Below are 13921 nucleotides of genomic sequence, written 5' to 3' on the forward strand. Positions count from 1 at the left end.
CCACAACTTCCCACATCTTTCAATGTATTCCCATATTCCCCACCCCCTCATCCCATTAACTTCACATCCCAGCCTCAAATGGCCTCCTCCTCTTCCCTACATTCCCCCTACAGATCCACATTGGCCTCTCCCATACTCACCCTATACATTTCAAGTGCACTCCTCAGTGACCCCAGGGGCTGTGCCTCTCATGGCCTTACCCTGTCCAGCTAGGTCTTCAGAGGCTGAGATCAGGCAGAAAGGGGCCATGCTTGTGCAGTGGCCACCCTCATCCATCTGACTGTGGCTTTGAGACCCCAGGGACAGAGGAAGACAGGAGAGCACTTGAACCCATTTGAGCCTCAGATGGAGTCCAGGCTGGTCCTCAGGCCCTCATGGGGTTCCTTGGGGACTGTGTTAGGCATGAGTCAGCAATTTAACTCTCTTCTCCAAAGGTAATCATTGGTAGTAGTTTGGCATATATACCTTTTTTTTCTTTATATTCATTTACAACATATAATGTGTATCATATAATAACTTCTGGCATAAATTATTCAATTTTATGTGTATAATTATGTTCCTAGTTTTGTTTACATAGTGGGATCAAAAGGAACTTTAGTTTTTTACTTATAAATACATCTTTATATATTTCCTCATTAGTAATATAGATCAAATTCATTATTTTTCAGTTATGTAGTATTTCATAGTATGAATAAACTATGCATCATTAAATTGATCCCCTATTGATTATTTAAGTTGGCTATTTAAGTTTTTTCTTTTCTTTTTTTTTTTCTTGAGATGGAGTCTTGCTCTCTTGCCCAGCCTGGAGTGCAGTGGCATGATCCTGGCTCACTGCAAACTCCACCTCCTGGGTTCAAGCGATTCTCTTGTCTCAGCCTCCTAAATAGCTGGGATTACAGGTGACAGCCACCACACCCAGCTAATTTTTGTAATTTAGTAGGGACAAAGTTTCACCATGTTGGCCAGGCTGGTCTCAAACTCCTGACCTCAGTTGATCTGCCTGCCTCGGCCTCCCAAAGTGCTGGGATTACAGGACTGAGCCACTGCACCTGGTCAAGTTTTTTCAATTAAATGTTATTAGAAATGACTGGCTTTTTATAAACCTTTACAGTGATGGGCCAGTATTTCTGGCATCTTGCCTTTGAAGTCAGGGCTTTGGCCATTTCTGGCAGAAAAGAACGGGCAGCGCTTTTGTCTTTCCCTTGGAGGCGGCTCACTTGTCAGGAGCCATCTGGTGCCTGAGTCACAGGTGCCCTTATGACATCACTGGCCTTTCTTCCTCCACCCTTCCTGCCTATGCTATGGCTGGATGAACACAGATGTGAGGGGATTTGAACCGTCCACAATCAATCCATATGTGACCAATGGTAAGAGAAAGCCAGACACACCAGGCTTGTTAGGGATGTCCCCATAGATCTCTCAGGGTGAAGGGACCCCCTGACACTGAAGACTTTAAGAAGCCCTGGAAGCTAGGGATGTGTGCCATGTTGAATGGAGAGGGAGGGACAGCAGCCTCACTCTTGCCTTTCCCCTAATGCTGATTGCAGGAGGAGAAGCAGCCCAAAAAGAAGAAGGAACCCTCAAAAGAAGATGAGCCTCAGCAGAAGGAGATGCCGACCCATTTGTCCTTAGGAGCAGAGTCGAAGGCAGAGGTAGGAGGAGCCCTGACTTGGATGTCATTGATCCCATGTCCTAGTGCTTGTGGCTAGTGTCTTTTGCATGGTGCCATTATAAGTAAAGTTTCGGTGCCGCAAAAGAAATAGCACTCGAATATAAAATTTTTTCTTTTTGAGACAGAGTCTTGCTCTTTTGCCCAGGCTGGAGTGCAGTGGCGCTATCTTGGCTCACTGCAAGCTCCGCCTCCTGGGTTCACGCCATTCTCCTGCCTCAGCCTCCTGAGTAGCTGGGACTACAGGCGCCCACCATTGCGCCCGGCTAATTTTTTGTATTTTTAGTAGAGATGGGGTTTCACTGTGTTAGCCAGGATGGTCTCGATCTCCTGACCTCGCGATCCACCTGCCTCAGCCTCCCAAAGTGCTGGGATTACAGGCATGAGCCACCACACCTGGCAAAATTTTCTTTTTAATTCTCAGCAAGGCAATGTACTTCTATAGAAGGGTGCGCCCTTACAGATGGAGCAACGGTGAGTGCACACTTGGACAAGGGAGGGGAAGGGGTTCTTATCCCTGATGCACATGGCCCCTGCTGCTGTGTCATTCCCCTATTGGCTAGGCTTAGACCACACAGGCTAAACTAATTCTGATTGGCTAATTTAAGGAGAGTGACGGGGTGAGTGGTTTGGTGGGAAAAATGGTTATGGCAGAGCAGGAAATCGGAATGAGTCAGGGTGGAGACTAAGCAGGTAATTGGAATGAATCAGGGTGGAGCCAGTAATTGGAATGAGTCAGGGGGGAGCAGGTAATCAGAATGAGTCAGGGTGGAGCAGGTAATTGAAAAAGGTTGCTTTACAAGGAAGTTAAGTTTAAAAGTAGAAGGCAAAGAATTGAACATATTGACATACTGATTCTTTGAAGAGAAATTTAGAACACATACCTAACAACTCCTCCTCTTGCATTTCCTTACAGCTCTTTCTCTTTAAACTTCTTTAACATGTCTTGGCTTAGATGTTCTACTTGATTTTCCAAAAGAAGAAGCTTCTCTGGATAAGGAGGAGGATAGTTAAGGGAGGTTTTAGTAAGTGCTATTTTTATGAGCCTCTCAGCACCAACCCACGGATGCATGGTGTGACACAGCACCCGAAGAAAATAAATACACCCATTGCGGCTGCCAGGGAAGTGAGAATTGAGGCTATAATTCTTTTCCATTTACTGAACCACTTTTCTAGCCATCCTGTAAAGGGGTCATTTACCCCCGAGTTGTTGGCTAACTCATTGGACAGAGCAGTCAGACCTTGCAATGCCTTCGTTATACTTCATCAGGGGCAGTGTTATTTGGGATGAAGGTACAACATTGAGTTTTAATCATGACGCAAACTCCTCCTCTTTCTGCTATTATCATGTCTAAGGCTATCCTATTTTCCCAAGCCATCTGGCTAGTAGCCCCTAATTGCTCAGCTACTCCTTTAACACAATCTCTAGTGTAGTTAATAAATTGCTGTTGGTTGTAGCAGATGTAGTTTATTCAATCTACATTTTTATTAATTGTCTTTCAACAAAATATTGACTCAAATCTTGCAGCTATTTGATTTCAGGCTTTAAATTGATCTGGTATTCCCTGTTGGACTCCAATTGCATTTAAATAGACGTGAGAGTCAAAAGACCCATAAGGGGCTTCTCTCACTTTATGATGTCTTATTTTTCCTTCCTCTGGTTGATGAAATGCCAGGGTGAAAGGGATAGCCAATTGGACTAAAACACAAGTGCCACTTCAGTTATTCAGCAGAGTGTCCAGTAAAGGTCCACCACAATATCACCACACATCCCCTCGGGGATGAACAAGGGCTGACTGTTTGATAAGCTCTTGAAAATTCTTAAGCTCATTGCATCCCTTCAGGTCTCCAAGGAATGCTGTTTCCTCCCTGTCATGAGAGACACGAAGTGAACTTAGTATTGGGAGATGGAAGCTGCATGACCCTCAGGGGCCAACCCGCAGGGTGCCAGACTTCAGAATATAGCAGAGAGAGAGAGAGAGAATGGCACGACTTGTTACTCCAGGCTGTAGAATCCTGGAAAAGAGCTACCATGCAGCCTACACCCAGTCAACTGGAGGACCACCCTAGTGGAAAGGGGACAATCTGGGCCTCTGGCCTACTGGGCGCACAAGCATAACAAGTGCTTTTGTTTAATGTGTGGATGGAATATTTGATCCATTCCAACAGGCATTTGCATCTTGGTATCCTGTCTTAATTGCCAAAGTTTGTTTTAAGTCTTCGCTTCTACAATAGCTATCTTGGTTTTGTTGTTAGATAGAGGAGGAGCAACTGTCCCATGTGAGAGGTTTTGGAAGAAGGCTTAGAGGAAGGTGCAGGCAGCAGGGGTTCAAAGAAATGCATTTCAAAAAATCCAATAGGGTCTGTCCCTGAAACCTCAGCCCCCATACCATAATACTGGCTTAAAGAAGGGAACTGGCTTAGAAAAGGGAAAGAACTTTGAGGATTCAAGATAATAACCTGTATAGGATTGCACTGGTTTAGCTGACAGTTAGTGGGAGGCAGGGGCTGTCCCTCTAGTAAAATGAATATATGGTTTTAGGAAATTACAAAAACCAGTTGGGGCAGTCCATCCTTGCTCTTTAGTGGTGCACAGAACGCTGGACCAACTATGGTATAAAAGCTCTACATCGCGGGGCAAGACTCCTGGTTGACACTGGGGTCTTTATCAAAATCTCCCCAGATTAAATGGTCCCAATTCACTAATGCCCAGTCTGAGGAGAGTCAGGAGGGACAGAGGTACTTTTCTGAAGTAGAGAGCTGTCTTTGACTTGGCAAGTCCCCACAGGGTATAACAAGGCAAGCATCAAATGCAATAGTTTGAAGTGAAATTGACTTGGTTATGTTAATAACTAGATGGTCAGCAATAGAGTGAGGAAAGAAGAAAGAGTAATAGAATAGATGAAAGAGAGTTAAATTCTTCTTAGCTTTAGCTTGGTAGGGTTTTCCCCTGGGACTATGGCCCATGACTCTGGAGGGGGCGGCACTTTCTTGACTCAGGTGTGGTGAGTCCATCCCCTTTCCACTGTACAACAGCAGTCTCAGTGGTTAGCGGCACAGGGTAGAGTCTTTCCCAGGCTGGCTGCAGTTTTCCTTCTTTCCACTCTTTGATGAGAATGTGATCTTTAGGCTGGTGCTGGTTTACCGGAAATTCTAGGGGTGGTACCTGTGCTAAAAGACTTTTAGTTTTGAGGGAAAGGAAAGTGGAAGATAAATCAAGTATATGATTTCTAAGAAACTGACCTTTTGTTTTAAATGTGGGGACATCAGCAGTGGACTTTATCGTCCTTGGTGCCTTCTTACTGAGAAATTTCCTTTAGCACCTATTTTTATTAATTTTTAGACCAAAGAAAGCCAAACACCATTTTATATTTGACAAGCTTCCTGTATGATTTTTATACCAGATAAGCTAAATTTCACCTTTATATTAAGTATGTTATTAATGTTAAACTTAATTTTAATAAAACCTTGTAGACATATTTATCCAGTTTTTGATGTCTGACCAATTTTTGATGTTATTAATGTTAAACTTAATTTTAATAAAACCTTATAGACATATTTATCCAATTTTTGATGTCTGACCATAAGGTAAGAATTTTATAGACTCTTTTTAACCTTTTATAATTTTTGTTAAAGAGCAGGTTAGTGCTTTAAGAAAAACCTGTTGTGCTTTTATTTTAGTGTCCAGTTCATAGAAAAACTGGATGATACCCCTTTAACTTTAGCCAATATGTTTCCACACAGAACTTCCTTTACAATTAACGTTTCAAAACTTGCTTAAACCTTTAAAATAAAAATTTTTTTTAAACTTTTAATATAGGTAAAAATCCACATTCTTATGCCTTCTTATAATCCTTTTACCAAAGGTATATTTTACTTTCCTTACACACCTTGCACATAAACTGTTTCTTCAATAGTTTTACATTCAGGAGGCCTAATTACTTTTAAATTATACACTTCTTGCATAAATTCCCTTTTAATTTTTTCATGACTTTCACAGATAATTCTTCGACATGCCTCAATTTTCTGACTTGTTGCAAACACCCCTTTCTTTAAACAACCAGTTAATTTATTTTAGGACAAGAATTTACCATATAACATTCCTTTTTACATAAATTCTCCCCCAACCCCTTTGTTTTTTCTCGAAGACGATAACCATTCTTTTCCAATGAGAACTTCCTTCATGCCTGTGGACTGTCTAAGGCCACAAGATTAGAAGTTAGGATAATACATGTTACCCTGTTAACTTTTAGCAAACTTTACTTTTGTTGAAAACCTTGTAAGTTCGGGATTTCAATTATTCTTTGCTATTAATAAGACCTGTTCAGTCCATATTAACTTAGAATTTGTATAGATGGCTCCTTCCTGATTCTGTAAGTACTTTAAGGCTTGGCTGAGTGCAAACAGCTTGCAGGTTTGAGCAATTTTCGTAACTCTGCTTCTAGAAGAGTTTCCTTATCACTTACTGAATACCCATTGTGTCTTTTTCCCTCAATCACCCAGGAGGAACCATCTGTCATCCTGTCCTGAAGGGAGTTCCTCATAGGTCTGGTTGGACCTTTGTATGGTAATTAAGATTTAGATCCCCTGTTAGGAAACCTGGATTAAGGGAATTTTCAGTGGTTAATGTTAAATCATCTTTTTCTAACAGAATAGCCTCATACTTTAAGGTTCTTGAGTCAGTAAGCTACCTTTTTGCTTTTTTTTTTTTTTTTTGACTTAGGATAGCTCTGACCTGAGGAGGTGTGCTCACAATGAGGTTTCCTCTAAAACTTATTTTTCTACTTTCTTCTGTTAGCAAAGCAGTTGCCATTACAGATTGAATGCATTTGGGCCACCCCCAGGTTACTGGATTAAGGATTTTTTATTACGAAGGTTATGGGTTGTCAGTGGCCTCAGTGCTTTCGGGCTACGCCCTTGTTTACACTGACAACAAGGTGGTATTGGAGTGTTATAGGGTCCCAGAGAAGACCTTCAATTATTAATTATAGGTTTTAAATTTACCCTGGCTTTTAAAGGAAGAGGATACACTATTTTCTCTTTACTACTTCCATCTCTCTCTCTCTCTCTGACTCCCTCTTTGTCTTTCTGTCTCTTTCTCTCTCTCTTTGACTGTGTTTCTCTCTGACTTCCTCTCCCAGTTTCTCTTTCCTCTTTGCTGGTCTTTCCCTGCCTCTGCCAGCCGCTTATACTGTTGTTCTTCCCTCCTTCCCCTTCCCCTAGGGGAGGTACCGTTGGGAGTGGAGCTACTCTTTCTTCCCCCAAGAAGAAAGGAAAGGGGTGTTCTGAATATTTTTCTTACTACTGGAGGTTTGTGCGAGGTTCAAGCCCCTGAAATTTGCAGAAGGCTCGACCCCTCAAAGCAGGGACGTCTCGCCTTGCCTGCCCCAGAAGGCTCAACCCCTCAAACCAGGGGCGTCTTGCCTTAGTGTTGGCGTGCTGGTATAAATCCCATGGCAGGATCCACCCTAAGCCGTAAGAGGTAGCTACAGAACTGCAGAGAGGAACCACTCACTCCATCCAGCAGGACTCGTCACCGTCCACACGAACAACACTGCAAGTAGGGTTGTTTGTGATCATTCATGCACACACATTTAGCCCTCCAGAATTTGACCACCAAGGAAGTACTTTATCGGCTCCCACAGCTTCTCCTTCCTTGGTCTGTGCACAGAGTTGTTGCCGCAGTATGTGAGGATCCTTTAAGCTAGGTTGCTGGCCAGTTTCTTTCCGCATTGCTGAGAGCTCGCGTTATTCCTCGCACTGGGTGGGTCCTGATTTTTCACCCCTGAGGCTGCCACAAGGGGGTGGGGCTGGCCTCCTCACGATGGAGAAGCAGAGACCACCCCCGGAGGGGAATGTAATCACAGGCGAGCCCCCAAATTGTTGTAAGTAAAGCTTCGGTGCCACAAAAGAAATAGCACTCAAATATAAAATTTTAATTCTTAGCAAGGCAATGTACTTCTATAGAAGGGTGCGCCCTTTCAGATGGAGCAATGCTGAGCGCACACTTGGACAAGGGAGGGGAAGGGGTTCTTATCCCTGATGCCCGTGGCCCTTGCTGCTGTGTCGTTCCCCTATTGGCTAGGGTTAGACCGCACAGGCTAAACTAATTCTGATTGGCTAATTTAAAGAGAGTGATGGGGTGAGACGTTTGGCAGGAAAAATGGTATGGCAGAGCAGGAAATCGGAATGAGTCAGAGTGGAGACTGAGCAGGTAATGGGAATGAGTCAGGGTGGAGCAGGTAATAGAAAAATCTTGCTTTATGAGGAAGTTAAGTTTAAAAGTAGAAGGCAAAGAATTGAACATACTGACATATTGATTCTTTGAAGAGAAATTTAGAAATCATATCTAACAGTGCTGGGCTAAGAAAAATAAACTCAATCTTGTCCGTTCTCTTTCCCCATTTCCTTTTCAGGCTAAAACTCCAGTTCTGGTTGAGACACAGACAGTGGACAATGCCAATGAGAAATCAGAAAAAGTATGGCCTCCCAAACCACACAGGGCTGGGGCTGGGGATGTGGGGGCTGTGCTGGTGGAATGAAATGACCATGATATGGGAAGCTGGGCTCAGTTAGAAGTATGTGTGTGTGTGCATGTGTGTGTGTGTGTGCGCGTGTTTGAGCTTGTGCATGTATGTGTGCTTGTAAATTAAGATTTAAAATGTGAAAGTTAAGAAAAATGATGATAGGGAAGAGATGTAAGAGTTTGAACTTTGGGGTGGAGGAACTTTTAATAATATGACATGTTGACGAACAGAGAAAAGAGTTGAACTCTGCAAAATATTTGAAGAGATTTATTCTGAGCCAAGTATGAGTGACCATGGTCCATGACACAGCCCTCAGGAAGTCTTGAGAACATGTGCCCAACGTGGTCCAGGCACAGCTTGGTTTCATACAAATTAGAGAGGTATGGGACATCAATCAAATACATTTAAGAAATACATTGGTTTGGTCCAGAAAGGTGGGACAACTCATAGTGGTGGCTGGGGGGAGGGCAGTGTTTCCAGGCTATAGGTGAATTTAAACATCTTTTGACTGACAATTGGTTGAGTTTGTCTAAAGACCTGAGATTCATAGAAAGGGAACATTCGGGTTAAGATAAAAGATTGTGGAGACCAAAGTTCTTTTGAAGTCTTGTAGTGTCTCCCCTTAGAGACAACAGATGACAAATGTTTCCTATTCAGATGTTAGTTAATCTCTTTAGGATTGAGAGGGTCTGGAAGAAAAAGATCTAGCTATGTTAATAGAGACTCAGATGCAAATTTTCCTCCACAAAGAACAGCTTTGCAGGGCCATTTCAAAATATGGCAAAGAAACATGTTTTGGGATAAAATATTTTTCTTCCTTGTCTGGTAATGTTATGCCAGGGTCAGGTTTGAAAATAAGTCACAATATATAGGGTTAAATAAAACCCATCTGATGAGAAGTTATGATTTGTGGGGCATGACTCCCCAGACCCCTTAGATAGGAATTTGGGCAAGATAGAAAAAATCAGGGTTTAGTCTTCAGACATGACAGAGGGAGAGAACAGGCTGTGGCTATGAACTGTTGTCAGGGATGAGCGGGCAGGGCCGGCAAAGGATGTGACTTCTCCAGTAGGTGGAAGGGGTCTGAAAGAAAGGATCAGGCCTGGGTGGAACATGGTAACCCTTCGACCCTATATCACAGTGTTCTTGCTGGTCAACAAGGTCCATGGAAAACTGGGTGAGGTAGCCAGGGCAGGTGTGCCCCAAGATGGGGAGGACACTGAGACCCAGGGGCAAGGTGATGTGCTTGTGGCTATCAACCAGAGGACGGCAGAGGCAGGACATCTACCTGATCTTCTGGTTCCAGCCAGTGCCCTGCCCAGTGCTCCTGAATTCCAGAAAAAGAGACAGTTGCTGATAGGGAATCAGGGCCTTTCCTGGCACACCCCAGGGCTGAAGCCAGTGGGGAGCATTCTCTGAAGGTCCCTCTTTTTTCTTGAAAGCCCCTAGAAAACCAAAAGAAGCTCTCTGACAAAGATGTGGTAGCCACCAAGATCCAGGCCTGGTGGCGGGGCACCCTGGTGCGTCGGGCACTTTTGCACGCAGCCCTCAGCGCCTGCATCATTCAATGCTGGTGGCGGCTGATACTGTCCAAGATTCTGAAGAAGAGGAGGCAGGCAGCGCTAGAGGCCTTCTCCCGGGAGGAGTGGGCAGCAGTCACACTGCAGTCCCAGGCCCGCATGTGGCGCATCCGCAGGCACTATTGCCAGGTGCTCAATGCTGTTCGCATCATCCAGGCTTACTGGAGGTGCCACTCCTGTGCTTCCCGGGGGTTCATCAAGGGCCAGTACAGAGTCACAGCCAACCAGCTGCATCTCCAGCTGGAGATCTTGCTGGACTCAGGGCCTTGTATTGTGACAGAGTGTATTCCCTTCTCAATAAAGGAATGAAGTGGTCTTTTCCAGTTAGTCTCTGACAAGCTTCAGGTAAGAGCCATGGATGGCAGATATTTGGCATTTCATATACCAGCTCTGAGGAATGGGCAGGGCTTGTCTGAGGCCTCATGTGGAGCAGGACTCTGAGCCTCTTTTCCAGACTGAGCAGAGACTGTGATTGATTAACAATGTCTGCCATGGGAAGGAAAGTTGGGGGTACAGACCCGTCAATTGGCCAACTCCATGGAGCATCATTCACATTTACATCATTCAGTGTACGTAGTGCATCCTCCCTAGGACTGGGTATAATGGAAGCCTGGCGGGTGGTGGTCATGGCAATGGCAGCACATTCTCCAGGAATTCACCCGTCTGGGTCTGGTTGCTCAGGGCTTGTTCCCCAACCCCTAGGACTGACAGGAGCCCCCCAACCCCAAGCCCTGTGATCTTGTCTCCCTGCTGCACTGGGGGCTATGTCCTTATACTTGGCTTCTAAGAATCTGAGACCCGAACTGGAAGCTGTTAGCATAACTCAAGTCCTCATCCTCACCCCAAACCCCATCTGTCCCTTGCCCTCGAGCCCCATATGAAAGCTAGGACTCATTTTTCTCCAGACCAGGCTGGCATGGGAGGTTCCACAGGCAAGGGGGTGGGAGAGAGGGCATTTTGCTGCCAACCCAACCCTCTGGTGAGTGTTAGACCTCAGGCTATCACAGCTGCAGGAGCTGAGGAGGCATCAGTCTTGTGTTCCTTACCCTCCCCGCTGGCCCAACTTCTGCAAGGGCCAATCCAGGCAGAGCTGGCTCCTCTGAAAGTCCCTCCCTGTGAAATGCTGCCAGCTGGGGTGGAGTTGGGGCCCAGGTGATGATAAGGGCCAATTAAGAGGTGAAGGTTTGCATTACTCTGATGATTACTGATGTTGAAGAATTTTTCATATACCTGTTTGCCATTTAGCAGGTAACAATGTAGTATATATTTCTAGATACTTAAAAAAAGATTTTGAATGTTGTCACTACAAAGAAATGATAAATGTTTAAAGTGATGGATATGGTAACTATCCCAATTTGGTCATTATAGTATATATACTTGCATTGAAATATAACATTGTACCCCATAATTATGTATAATTATTGTCAATTATAAATTTAAAAATTAATAACAACAAAAAAAGAGGTTAAGATTAGGCTGAACATCTGCCTGTCAACACTGCTGTCCCTGTCCTGTGGTTCCCTGCAGAGAGGGGGGATTCTGAGGTCTGGGTCACAGCCCTATGTCCAGCCCTGCTTCAGTGACTGTGCCCTGGAGAGCTGGTCCCTCAGCTCATAGATGTTCTGAGATGCTGCCCAGAAGTCTCAGGCTCTAGCTCTCGGGCATGAGCTCTGTATTTCCTGCTCTGTCCTGCCATGTCCTGCCCCTTGTATCTCATTCAGGGCCTGGGTCTCTCATACCCACTCTGAAGGATTCTTGTCTTTCTCCTTGCCCCTGTTGTCCTGTGTTCAGAGTATCAGAGCACAGAGCTCTGATCTCCGTCTGCTCCACCTCTCACTGCCCTGTGGCCATAGACAAGTCATTTCCCCTCTCTGAGACCAGTGTCCTGAGCTGTGAACTGGTGCTAACCTTCCCCACCTTCCAGGGTAAACAGTCAAGCACCATAAAAACTAGCATCTTCAAAACATCAAGTTTGTACACCTACATTGCATTTAACTTTGTTAATTATACCTCAATAAAGCTAAAAAAAAATTCTGCATCAGCATCAAAACAAGGAAAGGGGTTATAAACAAGCCTTAAATACTGGTAGCCATGGAAAAAGCAGCCAATTCTGGGGTCAGCTGGAGTGGCCCAGCAGAGCACATGGAGGCATGCTCATCATTGTTGAGGTACTCCCACTCCCAGGCCTCCTCAGTGGACAGAGCCAGGAAATACATGTTTGTGTATATGCACAAGCGTCGCACATTTATATCTGTGTTCATTTCTGTGCCTATCTGTATTGAAATCTGTGAGCTCACACTGATACCTCCAATCCCAAATTTAAGAATTCACTCTAGTTTTCTCCTTTCCATATTTCTTTTCTTTTCTTTTTGAGATGGAGTCTATCTTTGTTGCCCAGGCTGGAGTGCACTGGCACAATCTCGGCTCACTGCAACCTCCGCCTCCCTGGTTCAAGCAATTCTCCTGCCTCAGCCTCCCGAGTAGCTGGGATTACAGGCGGCCACCACAATGACTGGCTAATTTTTGTATTTTTAGTAAAGACGGGGTTTTGCCATGTTGGCTGGGCTGGTCTTGAACTCCTGACCTCAAGTGATCCACTCACCTCGGCCTCCAAGTGTTGGGATTACAGGTGTGAGCCACTGTGCCCGGCCTCCTTTCCATATTTCTACCTCTTCTTTTCTGAGAGTGACACCCCTAGCTCCCATGATCTTTAATACATTTTCTTATTTGATCTTCCTTTTGTGCAACTAATTCCGCACAGCTACTGCTGGCCCCTCTCTCACAGACACTGGGCCCATTTCTCTTGATCTCTGATATATGACGCCGTCTATTGTCCTCTTCTTGTGGCTCAGGCTGTGGCTCCCCACATTGGTCTGATGACTGGGGTAAATGCTCCTTCACCCAACCTGAGCTGACACAAAATGTCAGGCCACGCTCTGCGTGGATATCCTCCTCACTGTGCTCAAGTTCTGATGGTCTATGCCACCAAGGATGCCCTTCTCATCCTGCCTGATAGGACACTATTACTGGTATGGACTTACATCCCTGTGTGGACTCCTCCTCCCACTGCCTGGGTTCCATGCTGGTCCCTCCTAGAACAATGCTTTCCTCCCCTGTCTTGTGACCCTCCTTCACCTAGCTCTGTTCCATGGTGGCTCTCTTTCCCCCGGTGCAGCTATGTTGCGCTGCCCAGCCTGAGGGTTTCAGACAGATGGAGTGATTCAGGAAGGAAAGGGAAAAAAAAAAAATGAAGGCAAGGGCAAGAGAAAACTAAATTTCCAATAGAAAAAAAGGAGACAAAGCATCTGCAGAAGAAAATTCTCAATCATGGGCTAACATCTGCTTCAACGTTTTCACCTCAAACCTCAAGCAAGCATAACCACAGAGAAGATCCGGAAATTGTTCATGAAATAATGAATCAAAATGTTTGAGGCTCAGGCCTTCCTCTCCCACTACAAATTCATAGGAATAACAGAAAAAAATACATTGATTTCAAATGTTTGTACTAGTGCCTAAAATATAGGAAGGGGGCCTTCAGAGAATGGAAAGCATGTGGAATCCCTAAAAGACAGAAGGTATATGTGGAAAAACTGAAAGACAATAAATTAAAGCTTTAGAAAAGGTAAAGGCAAAGGCAAGAGTGGCCATGCAGTTTCTCCATGCTTGGAGCTAGCTGGCCCAGGGACAGCAGGGCTGTGGGCTCCACAGGGCGCTGGTTGGAATATGCCCATAGGAGGAGCAGCCAGCTCTCTGCTGAGCTACACAGTTGGCAAGAGAGTGGCTGATGGCAGAGGGCTCTGTGATCCGCCAGGGCCTGGTGCCATGTGACACCCTTGCACAGCAAGGACCCTGCCCAGAGGACCACCCACAGAGGTCCCACCCTGACAGGCCACCTCACTGAAATGGAAGACCCAGAAGTTCCACTGTTGGTCGAATGTGTGCTTCTGAGAAAGGATGGAGAATGGAGGGAAGGAGCATGCAAGCATGAATGAGAGGATCTCCCATCATCAATGAGAGTTTTAATGAGATTCTTTAGAAAGAACTACAGTTTAAGACAGTTGACCAACAGCATCAAGACGAGTGAAAACAGATGGAACCCAAAATATGTTATGGCTGAAGTTAAACTGAATGAAGATACTGAAACT

General features: G+C 44.9%; 1 protein-coding gene across 2 annotated transcripts; it reads left to right on the top strand.

Annotated features, from left to right (window-relative positions):
- Positions 1-780: 780 nt before the first annotated feature.
- On the top strand, positions 781-10096 carry IQCF1 (IQ motif containing F1). 2 transcript variants are annotated; one of them, XM_054550651.2, is made up of 5 exons: positions 1313-1367; positions 1548-1652; positions 6173-6236; positions 8086-8148; positions 9639-10096. In XM_054550651.2, the coding sequence occupies exons 3-5, from the start codon at positions 6234-6236 to the stop codon at positions 10083-10085; spliced, it is 513 nt and encodes a 170-aa protein (XP_054406626.1). In that variant the 5' UTR covers positions 1313-1367; positions 1548-1652; positions 6173-6233; the 3' UTR covers positions 10086-10096. The 2 variants fall into 2 exon arrangements, with proteins under 2 accessions (XP_024100615.3, XP_054406626.1); XM_024244847.3 differs by lacking the exon at positions 6173-6236 and having other exon boundaries at positions 781-1367.
- Positions 10097-13921: the final 3825 nt, after the last annotated feature.

Source organism: Pongo abelii, chromosome 2 (genome assembly GCF_028885655.2).
Source record: "Pongo abelii isolate AG06213 chromosome 2, NHGRI_mPonAbe1-v2.0_pri, whole genome shotgun sequence".
Taxonomy (NCBI): Eukaryota; Metazoa; Chordata; class Mammalia; order Primates; family Hominidae; genus Pongo; species Pongo abelii.